The sequence below is a fragment of the Oncorhynchus mykiss genome, chromosome 2, assembly GCF_013265735.2.
Source record: "Oncorhynchus mykiss isolate Arlee chromosome 2, USDA_OmykA_1.1, whole genome shotgun sequence".
Taxonomy (NCBI): domain Eukaryota; kingdom Metazoa; phylum Chordata; class Actinopteri; order Salmoniformes; family Salmonidae; genus Oncorhynchus; species Oncorhynchus mykiss.
In genome coordinates this window covers 75,857,782-75,882,424 of record NC_048566.1, presented here as the reverse complement: position 1 = coordinate 75,882,424, position 24,643 = coordinate 75,857,782, and the positions used below count along the sequence as shown (strand labels likewise).

The 24,643-nt window shown below is 44.7% G+C and overlaps 1 protein-coding gene across 2 annotated transcripts in view; it reads left to right on the top strand.

The window, feature by feature from the left end:
• The window catches only part of LOC110496262 (IQ motif and SEC7 domain-containing protein 3), a 38,641-nt gene that overhangs the window by 2,757 nt on the left and 11,241 nt on the right, over positions 1-24,643 (top strand). For both annotated transcript variants that reach the window (XM_036955648.1, XM_036955650.1), the window contains exons 2-7: positions 786-860; positions 9,214-9,343; positions 10,012-10,362; positions 10,487-11,238; positions 17,012-17,173; positions 20,102-20,224. In XM_036955648.1, coding sequence (XP_036811543.1) covers positions 786-860; positions 9,214-9,343; positions 10,012-10,362; positions 10,487-11,238; positions 17,012-17,173; positions 20,102-20,224 — 1,593 coding nt within the window. The remainder of the gene's footprint in view (positions 1-785; positions 861-9,213; positions 9,344-10,011; positions 10,363-10,486; positions 11,239-17,011; positions 17,174-20,101; positions 20,225-24,643) is intronic.

The following is a 24,643-nucleotide window of genomic DNA, read 5'->3' as shown; positions in this document are numbered from 1 at the left end:
AGATGTGTGTTTGTGTTAGTGTTGTACAGACAGAGAGGTGACCTTGCTTTGGCCAATAGAGACAGACAGAGAATTCCACTGTTACCAGGTCCCTGCTGGTCCTATAAGTTTTTTTGTAAGCAGCTGGGATTGAACTCTTCCTAAAACAGTTCATGAAAAACGCTTGCATGCATCAAAGCAGGACATTACATTTGTCAGAGCTCGGGAAAAGCCCAAGTCATTTGCCAGGACACTAGTCTCCTCGTGACAGCAGAAGGCTGGCAGTTGAAGGTCAACTTCTGGAGGCAGCTCAGGTTTCCATACATCATCACAACAACTAATCTGATGTTGAGAGACCTGAAACACCCCAGACCCCAAAATACATCACTGATGACTTAGGTCTAGCTAACTCTTCTGACTATCTTTCTCAAGTCATATATCATGACATTGTTATGACAATGTTTGGCATGGCAACAAGCAAACACTGCAAATTTGTGTGTGTGTATGTGTGTGTGTGTGTGCATGTGTATTTGTGTGAGACAGAGAGAGAGAGAGAGAGAGAGAGAGAGAGAAACCATCTGTCTGTATTTGTTAAATATGTCCGATAGCTGAATTCTGTTTCTGTTGTTTTAAGGTTTGTGTGTGTGTGCATGTGTGTGTGTGAGTGTTGAGAGAATTTGGTTTTGAGCCAACTCGGCTGTTTTAGAGTAAAGAAACAGTCACACTATACCCCTCCTTTTCCCCCTTTCCCCTCACTCCTATCTCCTCTGCCCTCTCTCCTCTCTTTGTCCTCTATCCCTCTACAGGAGTCAGACAATACTACATCAGTTCTGTTGTCCTGCTCCAGAGGCTCCAGAGGCTGCTCTCACTGGCTCCTCCAGGTAAGGTTGTGGCTTCCACACTCTGAAAACACTCCATCTAGATAGTTTTTTCTCTCTGCCTCTTCCTCTGTGACTGTCTGTTTTTCCATATATATTTTCCTTCCATCTGCCCCCTCTTGTCCTCTCGCTCTCTCTCACATCTCACACTCTTTCTTTCTCTCTCGCTCTCGCTCTCTCTCTCTCTCTCTCTCACATCTCTCTCTCTCTCTCTCTCTCTCTAACTTTCTTTCTCTCTCTCTCTCTCTCTCTCTCTCTCTCTCTCTCTCTCTTTCTCACTCTTTCTCTCTCTCTCTCCCTCTCTCTCTCTCTCTCACATCTCTCACTCTTTCTTTCTCTCTCTCTCACTCTCTCTCTCACATCTCTCTCTCTCTCTCTCTCTCACATCTCTCACTCTTTCTCTCTCTCTGTCTCTCTCTCTCTCTATCACTCTCTTTATCTCTCTCACTCTCTCTCTCACTCTCACTCTCTCTCTCTTTTTCTCTCTAGCTCTCTTTTTCTCCCTCTCTTGCTTTCTCTCTCTCATTTTCTGTCTGTCTGTGTGTGTCTCTCTCTCCTTTGATCTTCCCTCTCTCCAGTCTATCCTGCAGTGCCATTACTGATTCTCTCAGCAGGGCTATCTAATGGCTCTGTCATTTTGCCCCCATGGAACTCCCTTCAGTGTGTGTGTGTGTGTGTGTGTGTGTGTGTGTGTGTGTACATGTCTGTGTGTGTGTGTGTGTACATGTCTGTGTGTGTGTGTGTGTGTGTGCATGGACATGTCTGTGTGTGTGTGTGCATGTTCATGGAAATGTCTGTGTGTGTGTGCATGGACATGTCTGTGTCTATGTGTGCGTGCATGGTCATGTCTCTGTGTGTGTGTGTGTGTGTGTGTGTGTGTGTGTGTGTGTGTGTGTGTGTGTGTGTGTGTGTGTGTGTACATGTCTGTGTGTGTGTGTGTGTGTGCATGGACATGTCTGTGTGTGTGTGTGCATGTTCATGGAAATGTCTGTGTGTGTGTGCATGGACATGTCTGTGTCTATGTGTGCGTGCATGGTCATGTCTGTGTGTGTGTGTGTGTGTGTGTGTGTGTGTGTGTGTGTGTGTGTGTGTGTGTGTGTGTGTGTGTGTGTGTGTGTGCATGGACATGTCTGTGTCTATGTGTGTGTGCATGGTCATGTCTGTGTGTGTGTGTGTGTGTGTGTGCATGGTCATGTGTGTGTGTGTGTGTGTGTGTGTGTGTGTGTGTGTGTTAGTGTGTGCATGGACATGTCTGTGTCTGTGTGTGTGCATGGACATGTCTGTGTGTGTGTGTGTGTGCATGGACATGTCTGTGTCTGTGTGTGTGTGTGTGTGTGTGTGTGCATGGACATGTCTGTGTGTGTGTGTGTGTGTGTGTGTGTGTGTGTGTGTGTGTGTGTGTGTGTGCATGGACATGTCTGTGTCTGTGTGTGTGTGTGTGTGTGTGTGTGTGTGTGTGTGTGTGTGTGTGCATGGACATGTTTGTGTCTGTGTGTGTGCATGGACATGTATGTGTGTGTGTGTGTGTGTGTGTGTGTGTGTGTGTGTGTGTGTGTGTGTGTGCATGGACATGTCTGTGTCTGTGTGTGTGTGTGTGTGTGTGCATGGACATGTCTGTGTGTGTGTGTGTGTGTGTGTGTGCATGGACATGTCTGTGTGTGTGTGTGTGTGTGTGTGTGTGTGTGTGTGTGTGTGTGTGTGTGTGTGTGTGTGTGTGTGTGTGTGTGTGTGTGTGTGTGTGTGTGTGTGTGTGTGTGTGTGTGTGTGTGTGTGCATGGACATGTCTGTGTGTGTGTGCTAGTGAAAGTGCTACCAGTGACTGATTCAACCTAAAGCTCTGTAGCCCTCAGGAGGTTGGAGGGAGCAGGGCAATGTTGTCATTACATATGATGTTTTATTTATTTCACTTTTATTTAACCAGGTAGGCAAGTTGAGAACAAGTTCTCATTTACAATTGCGACCTGGCCAAGATAAAGCTAAGCAGTCCGACACATACAACGACACAGAGTTACACAAGGAGTAAAACAAACATACAGTCAATAATACAGTAGAAACAAGTCTATATAGGATGTGTATACGAAGGCAAAAAAAGGCCATGGTGGCAAAGTAAATACAATATAGCAAGTAAAACACTGGAATGGTAGATTTGCAGTGGAAGAATGTGCAAAGTAGAAATAAAAATAATGGGGTGCAAAGGAGCAAAATAAATAAATAAAATAAAATAAAATAAATACAGTAGGGAAATAGGTAGTTGTTTGGGCTAAATTATAGGTGGGCTATGTACAGGTGATGTCTTTGATGTCTTTGAGGTGGGAGTAGAGACAGTGTTTCAAATCCACATACACACGTACACATGTACAGTATACCTACAAAGACGTCACCCATTAACATGGTAACCCGTATAAATAAGTCTCACATACTGTACTGTGACTGTACAAAGTGTGTGTGTGTGTGTGTGTGTGTGTGTGTGTGTGTGTGTGCGTGTGTGTGTGTGTTTTAGCATGTTCGCATGTCTGTGTCCCCTGTAAGTCCAGATAGACAGGGGAGTTTCTCAGAGTGGAAGTTAGTCTAAACAGTATTCACAAAGTATTCACCCACAGTTCAGAGCGGTTTTGCCTGTTGGTAAATAGAGGTAAAGGTGTAGAGGCAGACATAACCTTTAGAGATAGCTCAATAGGTACTGATCATACCACAGCTGACTGTATTGGCCTTGTGGTTGCATGTTATATTTATGTTCATGTGTGAGTGAGTTTGTGTATGTTTGAAAAGGTGTGTGTGTGTCCTCTGACTGTGGGTGTCTGTATGTTGATGTGAGATGACAGATGTTCATTTCTCCTTCACTGTGACATTAGAGGAGGCGGAGAAACCAGTGTGTGTGTGTGTGTGTGTATTTCGACCCTTCCCACAGGGCACGTACGTCAATTCAACGTCTATTCGACACTGGATCAACGTAATTGAATTGAAATGACTTGGAAACAATGTTGGTTCAACCAGTGTGTACCCAGTGGGATAGGTCTTCTTCAGACATTCATATTCCAGGTGTGGGGGAAAGGTCCTATATATTGGGGCAGTGCTCAGTGACTTCACATCCTGAAACAGGAGGTAAAAAAACAATATAGGTTCACAGAATCAACATTAAATCAATCAAAATATATAACCATACATGAGGAATGTGATACATGTTCATAATTATGTACAGTACCAGTCAAAGGTTTGGACACACCTAGTCACTCAAGGGTTTTTCTTTATTTTTATTATTTTATACATTGTAGAATAATAGTGAAAATATCAAAACTATGAAATAACACATGGAATTATGTAGTAACCAAACAAGTGTTAAACAAATCTAAATATATTTTATATTTGAGATTCTTCAAAGTAGCCACCCTTTGCCTTGATGACAGCTTTGCACACTCTTGGCATTCCCTCAACCAGCTTCATGAGGTAGTCACCTGGAATGCATTTCAAATAACAGGTGTGCCTTGTTAAAAGTTAATTTGTGGAATTAATTGCTGCAAAGAAACCACTACTAAAGGACACCATGATGAGTCCCAATTTGAGATTTTTGGTTCCAACAGCTGTGTCTTTGTGAGACGCAGTAGGTGAATGGATGATCTCCGCATGTGTGGTTCCCACCGTGAAACATGGAGGAGGAGGTGTGATGGTGTGGGGGTGCTTTGCTAATGACACCGTCAGTGATTTATTTACAATTCAAGGCACACTTAACCAGCATGGCTACAACAGCATTCTGCAGCGATACGCCATCCCATCTGGTTTGCCCTTAGTGGGACATTTATTTTTCAACAGGACAATGGCCAAAAAACACACCTCCAGGCTGTGTAAGGGCTATTTGACCGAGAAGGAGAGTGATGGAGTGCTGCATCAGATGACCTGGCCTCAACAACCACCCAACCTAAACCCAACTGAGTTCAAATCAAATCAAATCAAATCAAATTTTATTTGTCACATACACATGGTTAGCAGATGTTAATGCGAGTGTAGCGAAATGCTTGTGCTTCTAGTTCCGACAATGCAGTAATAACCAACAAGTAATCTAACTAACAATTCCAAAACTACTGTCTTGTACACAGTGTAAGGGGATAAAGAATATGTACATAAGGATATATGAATGAGTGATGGTACAGAGCAGAGATGGTTTGGGATGAGATGGACCGCAGAGTGAAGGAAAAGCAGCCAACAAGTGCTCAGCATATGTGAGAAAACATTCCTCAAGAAGCTGGTTGAGAGAATGCCAAGAGTGTGCAAAGCTGTCATTAAGGCAAAGGGTGGCTACTTTGAAGAATATCAAATATCAAATATCAAATATATTTTCATTTGTTTAACACTTTTTTGGTTACTACATGATTCCATATGTGTTTTTTCATAGTTTTGATGTCTCCACTATTATTCTACAGTGTAGAAAATAGTAAAAATAAAGAAAAACCCTTGAATCAATCGGTTTGTCCAAACTTTTGACTGGTACTGTATATACACAATTATAAGGGCACAGGGCGAGACCCAGATGCAGACACGGGAGGCAGATGGTTCGAGTCTGATATTTATTATAATCCAAGGGGCAGGCAATAGAATGGTCGTGGACAGGCAAAAGATCATAAACAAGGTCAGAGTCCAGGAGGTACAGAGTGGCAGGCAGGCTCGAGGTCAGGGCAGGTAGTATGGCCAGGCAGGCGGATTCAGAGTCAAGGCTGGCAAGGGTCATAACCGGGAGGACTAGCAAAAGAGAAACAAGAAAAAGCAGGAGCACGGAAAAACACACGGGTTGACTTGACAAGACAAGACAAACTGGCAACAGACAAACAGGGAACACCGGAATAAATACCCAGGGACTAATGGGGAAAACAGGTGACACCTGGAGGTGGGTGGAGACAATCACTAAGACTGGTGAAACAGATCAGGGTGTGACAACAATATTCCCTTCAGGTAAAAACAGCAGTTTGGACATAGAACTATCAAAAAGGTTTCAAATCAAACTCCTCATTCAGGCCAAGATACGGGACAGTGTGTTGACCCTGTGGATCCAGAAAGATTTCCTTTGAAGTAGTTTCCTCCCAATGTCCCCTCCCCTGCATGACATCTTAACCCTTTCTATCCCAATGTATCTCAGAGAACTAATAGGGTGTCCGGTTTGAGCAAAATGAACGGCAACAGGGTTTATATACAGTGCATTCGGAAAGTATTCAGACCCCTTGACTTTTTCCACATTTTGTTATGTTACAGCCTTATTCCAAAATAGATTACATAGTGACAAAGCAAAAACAGTTTTTTAGAAATGTTGGTATTCAAACCCTTTACTCAGTACTTTGTTGAAGTGCCTTTGGCAGCGATTACAGAGTCTTCTTGGGTATGGTGCTACAAGCTTGGCACACCTGTATTTGCGAAGTTTCTCCAATTCTTCTCTGCAGATCCTCTCAAGCTCTGTCAGGTTGGATGGGGAGCGTCGCTGCACAGCTATTTTCAGGTCTCTCCAGATGTTAGATCAGGTTCAAGTCCGGGCTCTGGCTGGGCCACTCAATGACATTCAGAGACTTCCCAAAGCCACTTCTGTGTTGCCTTGGCTGTGTGCTTAGGGTTGTTGTCCCGTTGGAAGGTAAACCTTTGCCCCAGTCTGAGGTCTTGAGCGCTCTGGAGTAGGTTTTCATCAAGGATCTCTCCGTTCATCTTTCCCTCAACCCTGACTAGTTTCCCAGTCCACGCCGCTAAACAATATCCCCACGGCAAGATGATGCCATCACCATGCTTCACAGTAGGGATGGTGCCAGGTTTCCTCCAGATGTAACGCTAGGCATTCAGGCCAAAGAGTTCAATCTTGGTTTCATCACACCAGAGAATCATGTTTCCCATGGTCTGAGAGTCATTTAGGTGCCTTTTGACAAACTCCAAGCGGACTGTCATATATGCCCTTTACTGAGGAGTGGCTTCCGTCTGGCCACTCTACCATAAAGGCCTGATTGGTAGAGTGCTGCAGAGATGGTTTTCCTTCTGGAAGGTTCTTACATCTCTACAGAGTAACTCTGGAGCTCTGCCAGAGTGACCATTGGATTCTTGGTCACCTCCCTGACCAAGGCCCTTCTCCCCCGATTGCTCAGTTTGGCCAGGCCATTTTTTGGTACCCTTCCCCAGATCTGTGCCTTGACACAATCCTGTCTCGGAGCTCTACGGACAATTCCTTCAACCTCATGGTTTTTGCTTAGTTTTTGCTCTGACATGCACTGGCAATTGTGGGACCTTATATAGATACGTGTGTGCATTTCCAAGTCATGTCCAATAAATAGAATTTACCACACAATTTACCAGTTGTAGAAACATCTCAATGATGATCCATGGAAACACCTTTTTCTCCCCAATTTCATGGTATCCAATTGTTGTACTATCTTGTCTCATCGCTACAACTCCCTTACGGGCTCGGGAGAGACGAAGGTTATGCGTCCTCCGATACACAACCCAACCAGCCGCACTGCTTCTTAACACAGCGCGCATCCAACCCGGAAGCCAGCCGCACCAATGTGTCGGAGGCTACTAGCGCGCACTGCGCCCGGCCCGCCACAGGAGTCGCTGGTGTGTGATGAGACAAGGACATCCCTACCGACCAATCCCTCCCTAACCTGGACGACGCTAGGCCAATTGTGCGTCGCCCCACGGACCTCCCGGTCGCGTCCGGTTACGACAGAGCCTGGGCGCGAACCCAGGGACTCTGATGGCACAGCTGGTGCTGCAGTACAGCGCCCTTAACCACTGCGCCACCCGGGAGGCCCCGAAGCTCAATTTTGAGGTTCATAGTAAAGGGTCTGAAAACTTATGTACTGTAAGGTAGTTAAAAAAAACATTTTCTTAACAAACTGTTTTGCTTCATCATTAGGGGGGTATTGTGCGTAGATTGATGAGGATAAAAAAAAATCAATTTTAGAATAAGACTGTAACGTAACAAAATGTGGAAAAAGGGAAGGGGTCTGAATACTTCCCAAATGCACTGTATATACACTATATATACAAACTAGTGGATTCAGCTATTTCAGCCACACCAGTTACTGACAGGTGTATAAAATTGAACACACAACCATGTATTCTCCATAGAAAAACATTGGCAGTACAATGGCCTTACTGAGAAGCTTAGTGACTTTCAACGTGGCACCTGTCCAACAAGTCAGTTCGTCAAATTTCTGCCCTGCTAGAGCTGCCCCGGTCAACTGTAAGTGCTATTATTGAGAAGTGGAAACGTCTAGGAGCAACAACAGCTCAGCCGCGAAGTGGTAGAGCTCACAGAACAGGACAGCCGAGTGCTGAAGCACGTTTAGTGCGTTAAAATCGCCTGTCCTCGGTTGCAACACTCACTACTGAGATCCAAACTGCTTCTGGAAGCAACGTCAGCCTAAGATCACCGTTCACAATGCCAAGCATCGGCATTAGACTCTGGAGCAGTGGAAACTCGTTCTCTGGAGCGCATAGCACCCCCTGAAAAATAATAATAATAAAAAATAATGAAACAATATATATATATACTGTATATTTTTGTTAAAAATATTTTTTTCACAAAACTAGTGCACTGGTTCTTTAATAGTCCTGTGCTAGCGGACTGCAGCGAGGGTATGGTGGCGTTTTTAATAGAGTGTTAATAAAAGGTAGCCTCCAGCACGTGCAAACACACACACACACACACACACACACACACACATACAGAGATAGAGAAAGAGAGAGAGATGTACAGTACACACACACACACACACACACACACATACAGAGATAGAGAAAGAGAGAGACACGTACAGTACACACACACACACACACATACGGAGATAGAGAAAGAGAGAGACACGTACAGTACACACACACACACATACGGAGATAGAGAAAGAGAGAGACACGTACAGTACACACACACACACACACACACACACACACACACACACACACACACACACACACACACACACACACACACACACACACAGAGGTAGAGATAGAGAAAGAGAGAGACAAGTACAGTACACACACACACACATATAGAGAAAGAGAGAGACACGTACAGTACACACACACACACACACACACACACACACACACACACACACACACACACACACACACACACACACACACACACACACACACACAGGCACTGTTAGCTGAATAGTAGAACCAGAGAGGAACATTAGTGATGTAGTCATTATTTAAACATTACCAGTCTTTGCTTTTATACAGTAGCTGTGGTTTTAGAGCTGGCTTATATAACAACTGGTAGACTTAGCAAGTAGGTTAAAACACACACACACACATACAGTACATGCACACATACACACGTTATCCCAGGCGTTGAAGGTGAGTGTTGTTGTTTCCATAGTGATGGGCAGCTGCTAGGTCTGGAGGGCGGGACTTCCTCCAGCAGACAGGAAGGAGAGGGGTCAGTAGGTGTGGCTCGTAGAGAAGGACCCAGCGACTATGAACTTGCCCTGGAGAACAAGACCAAACAGGTGTGTGTGTGTGCAAAGGCATACAGGTGGGTTGTGATTAACTGGGTTTGTGTTTCTGTGTGTATATGATACTGTACTCTTGATGAGAGAGAAAGAGAGAGTCAGACAGAGAGAGAAGAAAGTAAGAAAGAGAGGACACCAGCCCTTCCATCTCACGGGTAACAGGAACATGGGGGATGATGGGTTGTCATGGTAACAGCTAATAGCTCCTGCTGACTGCAGTATATGTCTTTATATTGCACAGAGAAGTGCCAAATGGACCATGCTGTGTGTGTGTCTTTCTCTCTCTGTCCTTATTCTCCCTCTCCCCCTTCTTCTCTGCTTCTCCTTCCCACTCTTCCACTCCCCCCTCTTTATCTGAGCCTCAGAGGAAGTAAAAGGGGATTACTTGTCTTCTGTTCGCTTTCTGTTTGAGACACAGTGATGTAGTGATAGGTGTATCTGGTAGAAAGGTATTGGAGTTTGGTGAGAGGGTGTGTTGTACTGTTTTCAGAGAGGAGAGCTTGTCCCACTTTCCTTTTATATTTGGAGAAACATCCAGTTTAACAACCGGAGGCTTTTAGCATTGTTCTGTTAAGACTACAATATTTCCCCAAAAAAATCTTGCCAACAATATTTTTCTCTCTACTCTCTCTTCTTTTCTCCCCCCCCCCCCTCTCTGTCTGTAGATAGAGGAGTTGGAGCTGAGGTACGGTGGTCACCTGGTGTCGCGGCGCGCTGCGTGTCGTATTCAGACAGCGTTCCGTCAGTACCAGCTCAGTAAGAATTTCCAAAAGATCCGGAACTCTTTGTCAGAGAGCAAGTTGCCACGCCGCATTTCCCTGCGCCGGCCCAACCCCAGCCGGGGCCAGAACCCCACCCAGCGACACAGCTTCCTGTTAGAGAGTGGGGGCCCACCATTGCGCCCCAAAACACCCCCACCACCCCCCTCACGTTCCACCTCCCTGCCGCCCTCAGCCTCCCCTGCCACGGGCCCTGGCCCCTCACTCACACAGCTGGAGGACTGCTTCTCAGAGCAGGTGGGCTTTATGTAACACTAGCATAGCCTAGCATCATAATAGTTTGCCGTACAGTGAGCCTAGTGTTTCATCATAATACAGCTTAAAGGTCTTCCTATAACTAGTATTATGATTCTTATTCCAGGTACGCTCGCTGGCCCATTCGATAGACGAGGCCCTGCGTGGGTGGAGCCTGTCGGAGGGGGTTGAGGGGGGGACAGGGGGGCTGTTGATGGACCCCGAGGTGTTTCGGGCGGCTGGTCAGAGTGCCTGCATGCCTCGCAGTGCCAGCTCCCTGCTCATGGCCTTCAGAGATGTCACCGTTCACATCGACACCAACAACTACACTGTCTCCACAACTACCACCTCCACAACCACCACTACCCACGGCAACACAGGGGCGGGAGGAAGCAGGCAAGCCTCAATGGAAGGGGGGGGGGGAGAGGGGGGTGGAGGGGTAGGGAGAGAAACAACAACCTCCCAGCTGGGGGGTGAGAAAGAGTTCCCTGCCCCCCCTCCCAGTGAGAAATTGTTGAAGGGAGGAGGGTTGAGGATGGAGTCAACTATGACAGGGCAGGGGAGAGAGTTGGGGGGGCAGAGTGGCTCAGAGATACTCAGTTCCACCTCTACCTCCACCTCGGCCCAGTCTAACCAGTATATCACTCAGTCCTCCTATCCCCAGTACCACCAGTATTCTACATACCCCCAGGCCCATCACCCCCAATCCCAGCCAGGGTCCCAGTCAGTCAGGGACCCCACCACTGAGGCCCTCCAGGCCCTGGTCCTCTCTCTGCCCAGAGACCGATGCCAGGACCCTGCCTCCTGCCGATCCCCCACACTCTCCACTGACACACACCGCAAACGACTCTACCGCATCGGACTCAACCTCTTCAACGTGTAAGTACGCATGCACACACACACACACACACACACACACACTCACACGCAAACACGCAAACACGCACATTATACACCTTATAATGTAGCAAGATGTTGCCGAAAGAGATGGTAGCCTCGCTTCAGGTCCTTAGGAAACTATGCAGTTATTTTTTTTTTTTATGTATTATTTCTTACATTGTTAGCCCAGAAAATCTAAACTGTTATTACATACAGCCAGGAAGAACAATTGGATATAAAAGCTTACCAACTTACCATCATTATGACCAGGAATACGTCTTTCCCGAAGCGGATCCTTTGTTCGAACCTCCACCCTGAACATGGGATCTTATCCCAGAGGCCGACCCAAAACAACGCAGTCGCTGCAGGAGAGGTAGACGGAGCAGCCTACTGGTCAGACTCAGAAGGCGAGCACACCATCCACCGCATCCGAGCATATTACTCGCCAATGTCCAATCTCTAGATAACAAGGAGGACAAAATTAGGGCACGAGTTGCCTTCCAGAGAGACATCAGAGATTGTAATGTTCTCTATTTCACGAAAATATGGCTCACTCGGGTTATGTTGTCAGAGTCGGTACAGCCACCTGGTTTCTTCATGCATCGCACTGACAGAAACAAATATCTCTCTGGTAAAAAGAAGGGCAGGGGTGTATGCCTTATGATTAACAACTCATGGTGTAATCACAACAACATACAGGAACTCAAGTCCTTTTGTTCACCTGAACTAGAATTCCTTACAATCAAATGCCGACCGCGTTATTTTCCAAGAGAATTCTCTTCGATTATAAACATTGTTTATAATCATTGTTTATAAACATGTTTATAAACAACTTCTTTGCTCGCATTGAGGACAATACAGTTCCACTGACGCGGCCCGCTACATAAGCCTGTGGGCTCTCCTTTTCCATGGCTAACGTGAGTAAAACTTTTAAACGTGTTACCCCTCGCAAGGCTGCCGGCCCAGACAGCATCCCTAGCCGCGTCCCCAGAGCATAAGCAGACCAGCTGGCTGGTGTGTTTATGGACATATTCAATCAATCCCTATCCCCATATGCTTCAAGTTGGCCACCATTGTTCTTGTTCCCAAGACAGCTAAGGTAACTGAACTAAATGACAATCGCGCCATTGCACTCACTTGTGTCATTATGAAGTGCTTTGAGAGACTAGCCAAGCATCATATCACCTCCACCCTACCTGATAGACCCACTCCAATTTGCTAACCGCTCCAATAGGTTCACTGATGATGCAATCGCCATCACACTGCACACTGCCCTATCCAATCTGGATAAGAGGAATACCTATGTAAGAATTATGTTCATTGACTACAGCTCAGCATTTAACACCATGGTACCCTCTAAGCTCATCACCATAGTACCCTCCAAGACCCTTGGTCTCGACCCCGCCCTGTGCAACTGGGTCCTGGACTTTCTGACGGGCTGCCCCCAGGTGGTGAAGATAGGAAGCAATGTCTCCACCCCGCTGAACCTCAACACTGGGGCCCCACAAGGGTATGTTCTCAGCCCTCTCCTGTACTCCCTGTTCACCCAAAAATTGCATGGCCATGCACGTCTCCAACCCAATCATCAAGTTTGCAGACGACACTACAGTTGTAAGCTTGATTACCAACAATGACAAGACGGCCTACAGGGAGAAGGTGAGCGCCCTCGGAGTGTGGTGTCAGGAAAATAACCTCTCAATCAATGTCTACAAAACAAAGGAGATGATCGTGGACTTCAAGAAACAGCAGAGGGAGCACCCCCCAATCCACATTGACGGGACAGTAGTGGAGAAGGTGGAAAGTTTTAAGTTCTTCGGCATACTCATCACAGAAAAACTGAAATGGTCCACCTACACAGACAGCGTGGTGAAGAAGGCGCAACAGCTTCTCTTCAACCTCAGGAGGCTGAAGAAATTTGTCACGTAAAACACTCACAAACGTTTACAGATGCACAATCGAGAGCATTCTGTGGGTGAGTGCACTGCAAGGCTCTCCACAAGGCTCTCCAGAGTGTAGTGCGGTCTGCACAACGCATCACCGGGGTCAAACTACCTTGCCCTTCAGGACACCTACTCCACCCGATGTCACAGGAAGGCCAAAAATATCATCAAGGACAACAACCACCCGGGCCACTGCCTGTTCACCCCGCTATCATCCAGAAGGCGAGGTCAGTACAGGTGCATCAAAGCTGGGACTGAGAGACTGAAAAACAGATTCTATCTCAACACCGTCAGACTGTTAAACAGCAGTCACTAACATAGAAAGGCTGCTGCCAACATACAGACTCAAATCTCTGGCCACTTTAATAAATGGACTTAATGAAGGTATCACTAGTCCATTCAATAATGTTTACATAGAAGTATCACTAGTCACTTTAAATAACACCACTTCAATCATGTTTACATGCCCTACATTACTCATCTCATATGTACAGTGGGGCAAAAAAGTATTTAGTCAGCCACCAATTGTGCAAGTTCTCCCACTTAAAAAGATGAGAGAGGCCTGTAATTGTCATCATAGGTACACTTCAACTATGACAGACGAAATGAGAAAAAAAATCCAGAAAATCACATTGTAGGATTTTTTATGAATTTATTTGCAAATTATGGTGGAAAATAAGTATTTGGTCACCTACCTAGCAAGATTTCTGGCTCTCACAGACCTGTGGCTCACAGGCTCCTCTGTCCTCCACTCGTTACCTGTATTAATGGCACCTGTTTGAAGTTGTTATCAGTATAAAAGACACCTCTCCACAACCTCAAACAGTCACACTCCAAACTCTACTATGGCCAAGACCAAAGAGCTGTCAAAGGACACCAGAAACAAAATTGTAGACCTGAACCAGGCTGGGAAGACTGAATGTGCAATAGGTAAGCAGCTTGGTTTGAAGAAATCAACTGAAGGGAGCAATTATTAGGAAATGGAAGATATACAAGACCACTGATAATATCCCTCGATCTGGGGCTCCACGCAAGATCTCACCAGTACATGTCCAGGCCCGTCTGAAGTTTGCTAGAGAGCATTTGGTGATCCAGAAGAAGATTGGGGAATGTCATATGGTCAGATGAAACCAAAATAGAACTTTTTGGTAAAAACTCAACTCGTCGTCTTTGGAGGACAAAGAATGCTGAGTTGCATCCAAAGAACACCATACCTACTGTGAAGCATGGGGGTGGAAACATCATGCTTTGGGGCTGTTTTTTTGCAAAAGGACCAGGACAACTGATCCGTGTAAAGGAAAGAATGAATGGGGCCATGTATCGTGAGATTTTGAGTGAAAACCTCCTTCCATCAGCAAGGGCATTGAAGATGAAACGTGGCTGGGTCTTTCAGCATGACAATGATCCCAACCACACCGCCCGGGCAACGAAGGAGTGGCTTCGTAAGACGCATTTCAAGGTCCTGGAGTGGCCTAGCCAGTCTCCAGATCTCAACCCCATAGAAAATCTTTGGAGGGAGTTGAAAGTCCGTGTTGCCCAGCAACAGCCCCAAAACATCACTGCTCTAGAGGAGATCTGCATGTAGGAATGGGCCAAAATACCAGCAACAGTGTGTGAAAACCTTGTGAACACTTACAGAAAATGTTTGACCTCTCCAAATACTTATTTTCCACCATAATTTGCAAATAAATTTATTAAAAATCCTACAATGTGATTTTCTGGATTTTCATAGTTGAAGTGTACCTATGATGAAAATTACAGGCCTCTCATCTTTTTAAGTGGGAGAACTTGCACAATTGGTGGCTGACTAAATACTTTTTTGCCCCACTCTATATCCTGTACTCTATACCATTTACTGCATCTTGCCTATGCCGCACGGCCATTGCTCATCCATATATTTATATGTACATAATCTTATTCATCCCTTTACATTTGTGTGTATAAGGTATTTGATTTGATTTGATAAACAATCACATACAGGGTTGAATTGTCCTCTAGCTACTCACAGAATTATTCACAGAACAGGTATCTGCTCTAGAAAGGGGGAGAGGAGAGAGAGAGAGAGGTGGAAAGGTGGTATTTATATATAGGAGTACAGTTGAAGTCAGAAGTTTACGTACACCTTAGCCAAATACATTTAAACTCAGTTTTTAAACAAATCCTAGTAAAAATCCCCTGTATTAGGTCAGTTAGGATCACCACTTTATTTTAAGAATGTGACATGTCAGAATAATAGTAGAGAGACTTATTTATTTCAGCTTTTATTTCGTTCATCACATTCCCAGTGGGTCAGAAGTTTACATACACTCAATTAGTATTTGGTAGCATTGCCTTTAAATTGTTTAACTTGGGTCAAATGTTTTGGGTAGCCTTCTACAAGCTTCCCACAATAAGTTGCGTGAATTTTGGCCCATTCCTCCTGACAGAGCTGGTGTAACTGAGTCAGGTTTGTAGGCCTCCTTGCTCGCACACGCTTGTTCAGTTCTGCCCACAAATTCTCTATAGGATTGAGGTCAGAGCTTTGTGTTGGCCAATCCAATACCTTGACTTTGTTGTTTGACTTTGTTGTTTTGCCACAACTTTGGAAGTATGCTTGGGGTCATTGTCTACTTGGAAGACCCATTTGCCAAGCTTTAACTTCCTGACTGATGTCTTGAGATGTTGCTTCAGTATATCCACATACTTTTCCTACCTCATGATGCCATCTATTTTGTGAAGTGCACCAGTCCCTCCTGCAGCAAAGCACCCCCAAAACATGATACTTGCACCCCGTGCTTCAAGGTTGGGATGGTGTTCTTCGGCTTGCAAGCATCCCCCTTTTTCCTCCAAACATAACGATGGTCATTATGGCCAATCAGTTCGATTTTTGTTTCATCAGACCAGAGGACATTTCTCCAAAAAGTACAACCTTTGTCCCCATGTGCACTTGCAAACCGTAGTCTGGCTTTTTATGGCGGTTTTAGAGCAGTGGCTTCTTCCTTGCTGAGCGGCCTTTCAGGTTATGTCGATATAGGACTCGCTTTACCTAGATATAGATACTTTTGTACCTGTTTCCTCCAGCATCTTCACAAGGTCCTTTGCTGTTGTTCTGAGATTGATTTTCACTTTTCTCACCAAAGTACGTTCATCTCTAGAAGACAGAACGCATCTCCTTCCTGAGTGGTATGACGGCTGCGTGGTCACATGGTGTTTATACTTGAATACTATTGTTTGTACAGATAAACGTGGTACCTTCAGGCATTTGGAAATTTCTCCCGAGGATGAACCAGATCATCTTGGCTGATTTCTTTTGATTTTCCCATGATGTCAAGAAAAGAGGCACTGAGTTTGAAGGTAGGCCTTGAAATACACCCACAGGTACACCTCCAATTGACTCAAATTCTGTCAATTAGCCTATCAGAAGCTTCTGAAGCCATGACACCATTTTCTGGAATTTTCCAAGCTGTTTAAAGGCACAACTTGGTGTATGTAAACTTTTGACCCACTGGAATTATGATTGAAATAATCTTGTCTGTAAACAATTGTTGGAAAAATGACTTTTGTCATGCACAAAGTAGATATTATAACCGACTTCCCAAAAATATAGTTTGTTAAACAATACATTTGTGTAGTGGTTGAAAAACAAGTTTTAATGACTCCAACCTAAGTCTATGTAAACTTCCGACTTCAACTGTATTTACGGTTGGCCTGCAGCCTGTAGTTATTGTAAATTAGCTAATGTGAATCACTGAGACTGAGAGAGTTGCCTATCACTTTACGGTTCTATTCACACACATATACGCACACACACACACATGCATACACTTATATTGTGCTTTCTATCTCTACTCTAGGAACCCAGAGAGAGGCATCCACTTCCTGATCACGCGTGGTTTCGTCCCAGACACGCCCATGGGCGTGGCCCACTTCCTGTTACAGAGGAAGGGCCTAAGCCGACAGATGATTGGAGAGTTCCTGGGGAACAGCAAGCTGCTCTTCAACAGAGATGTCCTGGAGTGAGTCCACACACAAAATAAAGCACAAATATGTTTTACACATACACACACATACACACACGGATGCATGCTCTCACACTGCAGAGAGCGAGAGAGCCAGGAGAATGTGCTTTGCTTAGAGAAAAAATAGGTCACAGCACTCAGCACAATTTTCTTTCTCCCCCTCTCTCCCCTTCTCTTCTTTTCTCTCTACTCCCCCTCTCTCCCCTTCTCTTCTTTTCTCTCTACTCCCCCTCTCTTATTTTCTCTCTACTCCCCCTCTCTTCTTTTCTCTCTACTCCCCCTCTCTTCTTTTCTCTCTACTCCCCTTCTCTTCTTTTCTCTCTACTCCCCCTCTCTCCTCTTCTCTTCTTTTCTCTCTACTCCCCCTCTCTCCCCTTCTCTTCTTTTCTCTCTACTCCCCCTCTCTCCTCTTCTCTTCTTTTCTCTCTACTCCCCCTCTCTCCTCTTCTCTTATTTTCTCTCTACTCCCACTCTCTTCTTTTCTCTCTACTCCCCCTCTCTTCTTTTCTCTCTACTCCCTCTCTCTTCTTTTCTCTCTACTCCCACTCTCTTCTTTTCTCTCTACTCCCCCTCTCTTCTTTTCTCTCTACTCCCCCTCTCTTCTTTTCTCTCTACACCCCCTCTCTCCTCTTCTCTTCTTTTCTCTCTACTCCCCCTCTCTCCCCTTCTCTTCTTTTCTCTCTACTCCCCCTCTCTCCTCTTCTCTTCTTTTCTCTCTACTCCCCCTCTCTCCTCTTCTCTTATTTTCTCTCTACTCCCACTCTCTTCTTTTCTCTCTACTCCCCCTCTCTTCTTTTCTCTCTACTCCCTCTCTCTTCTTTTCTCTCTACTCCCACTCTTCTTTTCTCTCTACTCCCCCTCTCTTCCTTTCTCTCTACTCCCCCTCTCTTCTTTTCTCTCTACACCCCCTCTCTCCTCTTCTCTTATTTTCTCTCTACTCCCACTCTCTTCTTTTCTCTCTACTCCCCCTCTCTTCTTTTCTCTCTACTCCCTCTCTCTTCTTTTCTCTCTACTCCCACTCTCTTCTTTTCTCTCTACTCCCCCTCTCTTCTTTTCTCTCTACTACCCTCTCTTATTTTCTCTCTACTACCCCTCTCTTCTTTTCTCTCTACTCCCCCTCTCTTCTTTTCTCTCTACTCCCCCTCTCTTCTTTTCTCTCTACTACCCCTCTCTTCTTTTTTCTCTACTACCCTCTCTTATTTTCTCTCTACTCCCCCTCTCTTCTTTTCTCTCTACTCCCCCTCTCTTCTTTTCTCTCTACTCCCCCTCTCTTATTTTCTCTCTACTCCCCCTCTCTTCTTTTCTCTCTACTACCCTCTCTTCTTTTCTCTCTACTCCCCCTCTCTTCTTTTCTCTCTACTACCCTCTCTTCTTTCTCTCTACTCCCCCTCTCTTCTTTTCTCTCTACTACCCTCTCTTCTTTTCTCTCTACTCCCCCTCTCTTCTTTTCTCTCTACTACCCCTCTCTTCTTTTCTCTCTACTACCCTCTCTTATTTTCTCTCTACTCCCCCTCTCTTCTTTTCTCTCTACTCCCCCTCTCTTCTTTTCTCTCTACTACCCTCTCTTCTTTTCTCTCTACTCCCCCTCTCTTCTTTTCTCTCTACTACCCTCTCTTCTTTCTCTCTACTCCCCCTCTCTTCTTTTCTCTCTACTACCCTCTCTTCTTTTCTCTCTACTCCCCCTCTCTTCTTTTCTCTCTACTACCCCTCTCTTCTTTTCTCTCTACTACCCTCTCTTATTTTCTCTCTACTCCCCCTCTCTTCTTTTCTCTCTACTCCCCCTCTCTTCTTTTCTCTCTACTCCCCCTCTCTTCTTTTCTCTCTACTCCCCCTCTCTTATTTTCTCTCTACTCCCCCTCTCTTATTTTCTCTCTACTCCCCCTCTCTTCTTTTCTCTCTACTACCCTCTCTTCTTTTCTCTCTACTACCCTCTCTTATTTTCTCTCTACTACCCCTCTCTTCTTTTCTCTCTACTACCCTCTCTTCTTTTCTCTCTACTCCCCCTCTCTTCTTTTCTCTCTACTCCCCCTCTCTTCTTTTCTCTCTACTCCCCCTCTCTTCTTTTCTCTCTACTCCCCCTCTCTTATTTTCTCTCTACTCCCCCTCTCTTCTTTTCTCTCTACTACCCTCTCTTCTTTTCTCTCTACTACCCTCTCTTATTTTCTCTCTACTACCCCTCTCTTCTTTTCTCTCTACTACCCTCTCTTCTTTTCTCTCTACTCCCCCTCTCTTCTTTTCTCTCTACTCCCCCTCTCTTCTTTTCTCTCTACTCCCCCTCTCTTCTTTTCTCTCTACTCCCCCTCTCTTCCTTTCTCTCTACTCCCCCTCTCTTCTTTTCTCTCTACTTCCCCTCTCTTCTTTTCTCTCTACTACCCTCTCTTCTTTTCTCTCTACTACCCTCTCTTCTTTTCTCTCTACTCCCCTCTCTTCTTTTCTCTCTACTCCCCTCTCTTCTTTTCTCTCTACTCCCCTCTCTTATTTTCTCTCTACTATCCTCTCTTCTTTTCTCTCTACTACCCTCTCTTCTTTTCTCTCTACTCCCCTCTCTTCTTTTCTCTCTACTCCCCTCTCTTATTTTCTCTCTACTACCCTCTCTTCTTTTCTCTCTACACCCGCTCTCTTCCTTTCTTTTATTTTCTCTACACTCCCCCCCCCTCTATCTCCCTCTCTTTTCCTTTATCCTTTGGGAGGAATATGTACTGTATAAGCACTTGTTAAGTGTGTGAGTAAATTTGTGTGTGTGTGTGCGTTTTCCAGGTCAGTGCTTCTGTAATGAAACTATGATTGAAAAAGGAAGAAAAAAAACGCCAAGAGCAGTTGTACACCCACCCTCTCTCACCCTCAGACACAAACACACAAAACAATGACGTCAAAGGTGACATGAGAGAGACATACACAACTAACCTTTTCTCCCCCTGTCTCTAGCTGTGTGGTCGATGAGATGGACTTCTCTGGGATGGAGCTGGACGAGGCTCTGAGGAAGTTTCAGGCTCACATTAGAGTCCAGGGAGAGGCCCAGAAGGTGGAGAGACTCATTGAAGCTTTCAGGTCAGACCCATCAACCAATCACATCATACCCTCAGATTGATCAGCATATCAGGGTTACTCCAGGGGCAGACACTTTCTGGAGTATCACAAACAGCAAGTCCAACCTAGCACCACACCTGACCTGATTACTAAAAATTTCAGCAACTGAGCCGATCAATATCAGTAATTAGCTACATTCCAGCTGCCTAGTGGTCTCCCAGGTCTAAAACAAGAAGTGTCCTGCCTCCAGGACCATGGTTTTAAGCTGTAGGGACAAAGTCCAACCTATCTGGGAGGGGGTAGTAAGATAGACAAGAAGTTACAGGAGTGTTATGTAACAGATGTTATGTCATCTGTCATAAGGGTGACATAGGGTGACATAAGAAGTTATTTTAATGGAGGATTTATTCCGTGCCAGCTGGTGAGCATCTCTCATATGCAGATGTGAAGATAAGAGAACTAGCTGGTGTAGAAATAACTTTGTTACGTACTCACACACACACAAACTGATCATTCCCAGTGTCAGAGTATTTGATGTGCAGCAGGAATCTCAGGAAACTGAACACTGACAAAGTGTATGTGTGTATATGCTTGGGAGGAGGGTTATACCGTACATCTCTTGTCAGGATGTAAGAACCCACAAGTGAACAGTATTAATGTCTGAAGTTGAGTTACTAGCTAATGATGGAGAAACTGTTTGTTTCTGAGACCATTACAGCAGAACAGCTTTTTGTCTCTTTCTCTTTCTTCCTCTCTCTCTCTCTTTCATTGGACCTGTCTCTTTCTCTGTCTCTCTTTCTCTTTCACTCTCTCTCTTTCATTGGACCTGTCTCTTTCTCTGTCTCTCTTTCTCTTTCACTCTCTCTCTTTCATTGGACCTGTCTCTTTCTCTGTCTCTCTTTCTCTTTCACTCTCTCTCTTTCATTGGACCTGTCTCTTTCTCTGTCTCTCTTTCTCTCTCTCTCTTTCATTGGACCTGTCTCTTTCTCTGTCTCTCTTTGTCTTTCACTCTCTCTCTTTCATTGGACCTGTCTCTTTCTCTGTCTCTCTTTCTCTTTCACTCTCTCTCTTTCATTGGACCTGTCTCTTTCTCTGTCTCTCTTTCTCTTTCACTCTCTCTTTTTCATTGGACCTGTCTCTTTGTCTCTCTTTCTCTTTCACTCTCTCTCTTTCATTGGACCTGTCTCTTTCTCTGTCTCTCTTTGTCTTTCACTCTCTCTCTTTCATTGGACCTGTCTCTTTCTCTGTCTCTCTTTCTATTTCACTCTCTCTCTTTCATTGGACCTGTCTCTTTCTCTGTCTCTCTTTCTCTTTCACTCTCTCTCTTTCATTGGACCTGTCTCTTTCTCTGTCTCTCTTTCTCTTTCACTCTCTCTCTTTCATTGGACCTGTCTCTTTCTCTGTCTCTCTTTCTCTTTCACTCTCTCTCTTTCATTGGACCTGTCTCTTTCTCTGTCTCTCTTTCTCTTTCACTCTCTCTCTTTCATTGGACCTGTCTCTTTCTCTGTCTCTCTTTCTCTTTCTCTCTCTTTTTCATTGGACCTGTCTCTTTCTCTGTCTCTCTTTCTCTTTCACTCTCTCTCTTTCATTGGACCTGTCTCTTTCTCTGTCTCTCTTTCTCTTTCACTCTCTCTCTTTCATTGGACCTGTCTCTTTCTCTGTCTCTCTTTCTCTTTCTCTCTCTCTCTTTCATTGGACCTGTCTCTTTCTCTGTCTCTCTTTCTCTCTCTCTCTCTTTCATTGGACCTGTCTCTTTCTCTGTCTCTCTTTCTCTTTCACTCTCTCTCTTTCATTGGACCTGTCTCTTTCTCTGTCTCTCTTTCTCTTTCACTCTCTCTTTCATTGGACCTGTCTCTTTCTCTGTCTCTCTTTCTCTTTCACTCTCTCTTTCATTGGACCTGTCTCTTTCTCTGTCTCTCTTTCTCTTTCACTCTCTCTCTTTCATTGGACCTGTCTCTTTCTCTGTCTCTCTTTCTCTTTCACTCTCTCTCTTTCATTGGACCTGTCTCTTTCTCTGTCTCTCTTTCTCTTTCACTCTCTCTCTTTCATTGGACCTGTCTCTTTCTCTGTCTCTCTTTCTCTCTCTCTCTTTCATTGGACCTGTCTCTTTCTCTGTCTCTCTTTCTCTCTCTCTCTTTCATTGGACCTGTCTCTTTCTCTGTCTCTCTTTCTCTCTCTCTCTCTTTCATTGGACCTGTCTCTTTCTCTGTCTCTCTTTCTCTTTCACTCTCTCTCTTTCATTGGACCTGTCTCTTTCTCTGTCTCTCTTTCTCTTTCACTCTCTCTTTTTCATTGGACCTGTCTCTTTCTCTGTCTCTCTTTCTCTCTCTCTCTTTCATTGGACCTGTCTCTTTCTCTGTCTCTCTTTCTCTCTCTCTCTCTTTCATTGGACCTGTCTCTTTCTCTGTCTCTCTTTCTCTCTCTCTCTCTTTCATTGGACCTGTCTCTTTCTCTGTCTCTCTTTCTCTCTCTCTCTCTTTCATTGGACCTGTCTCTTTCTCTGTCTCTCTTTCTCTCTCTCTCTTTCATTGGACCTGTCTCTTTCTATGTCTCTCTTTCTCTTTCTCTCTCTCTCTTTCATTGGACCTGTCTCTTTCTCTGTCTCTCTTTCTCTTTCACTCTCTCTTTTTCATTGGACCTGTCTCTCTGTCTCTCTTTCACTCTCTCTCTTTCATTGGACCTGTCTCTTTCTCTGTCTCTCTTTCTCTCTCTCTCTTTCATTGGACCTGTCTCTTTCTCTGTCTCTCTTTCTCTTTCACTCTCTCTTTTTCATTGGACCTGTCTCTCTGTCTCTCTTTCACTCTCTCTCTTTCATTGGACCTGTCTCTTTCTCTGTCTCTCTTTCTCTCTCTCTCTTTCATTGGACCTGTCTCTTTCTCTGTCTCTCTTTCTCTTTCACTCTCTCTTTTTCATTGGACCTGTCTCTCTGTCTCTCTGTCTCTCTTTCACTCTCTCTCTTTCATTGGACCTGTCTCTTTCTCTGTCTCTCTTTCTCTCTCTCTCTTTCATTGGACCTGTCTCTTTCTCTATCTCTCTTTCTCTTTCACTCTCTCTCTTTCATTGGACCTCTCTTTCTCTGTCTCTCTTTCTCTTTCACTCTCTCTCTTTCATTGGACCTGTCTCTTTCTCTGTCTCTCTTTCTCTTTCACTCTCTCTCTTTCATTGGACCTGTCTCTTTCTCTGTCTCTCTTTCTCTTTCACTCTCTCTTTTTCATTGGACCTGTCTATTTCTCTGTCTCTCTTTCTCTTTCTCTCTCTTTTTTTCATTGGACCTGTCTCTTTCTCTGTCTCTCTTTCTCTCTCTCTTTTTCATTGGACCTGTCTCTTTCTCTGTCTCTCTCTCTCTTTCATTGGACCTGTCTCTTTCTCTGTCTCTCTTTCTCTCTCTCTCTTTCATTGGACCTGTCTCTTTCTCTGTCTCTCTTTCTCTCTCTCTCTTTCATTGGACCTGTCTCTTTCTCTTTCTCTCTCTCTCTTTCATTGGACCTGTCTCTTTCTCTGTCTCTCTTTCTCTCTCTCTTTTTCATTGGACCTGTCTCTTTCTCTGTCTCTCTCTCTCTTTCATTGGACCTGTCTCTTTCTCTGTCTCTCTTTCTCTCTCTCTCTTTCATTGGACCTGTCTCTTTCTCTTTCTCTCTCTCTCTTTCATTGGACCTGTCTCTTTCTCTGTCTCTCTTTCTCTCTCTCTCTTTCATTGGACCTGTCTCTTTCTCTGTCTCTCTTTCTCTTTCACTCTGTCTCTTTCATTGGACCTGTCTCTTTCTCTGTCTCTCTTTCTCTTTCACTCTCTCTCTTTCATTGGACCTGTCTCTTTCTCTGTCTCTCTTTCTCTTTCACTCTCTCTCTTTCATTGGACCTGTCTCTTTCTCTGTCTCTCTTTCTCTCTCTCTCTTTCATTGGACCTGTCTCTTTCTCTGTCTCTCTTTCTCTCTCTCTCTTTCATTGGACCTGTCTCTTTCTCTGTCTCTCTTTCTCTCTCTCTTTTTCATTGGACCTGTCTCTTTCTCTGTCTCTCTTTCTCTCTCTCTTTTTCATTGGACCTGTCTCTTTCTCTGTCTCTCTTTCTCTTTCACTCTCTCTTTTTCATTGGACCTGTCTCTTTCTCTGTCTCTCTTTCTCTTTCACTCTCTCTCTTTCATTGGACCTGTCTCTTTCTCTGTCTCTCTTTCTCTCTCTCTTTTTCATTGGACCTGTCTCTTTCTCTCTCTCTTTTTCATTGGACCTGTCTCTTTCTCTGTCTCTCTTTCTCTCTCTTTTTTTCATTGGACCTGTCTCTTTCTCTGTCTCTCTTTCTCTCTCTTTTTTTCATTGGACCTGTCTCTTTCTCTGTCTCTCTTTCACTCTCTTTTTTTCATTGGACCTGTCTCTTTCTCTGTCTCTCTTTCTCTCTCTTTTTTTCATTGGACCTGTCTCTTTCTCTGTCTCTCTTTCACTCTCTTT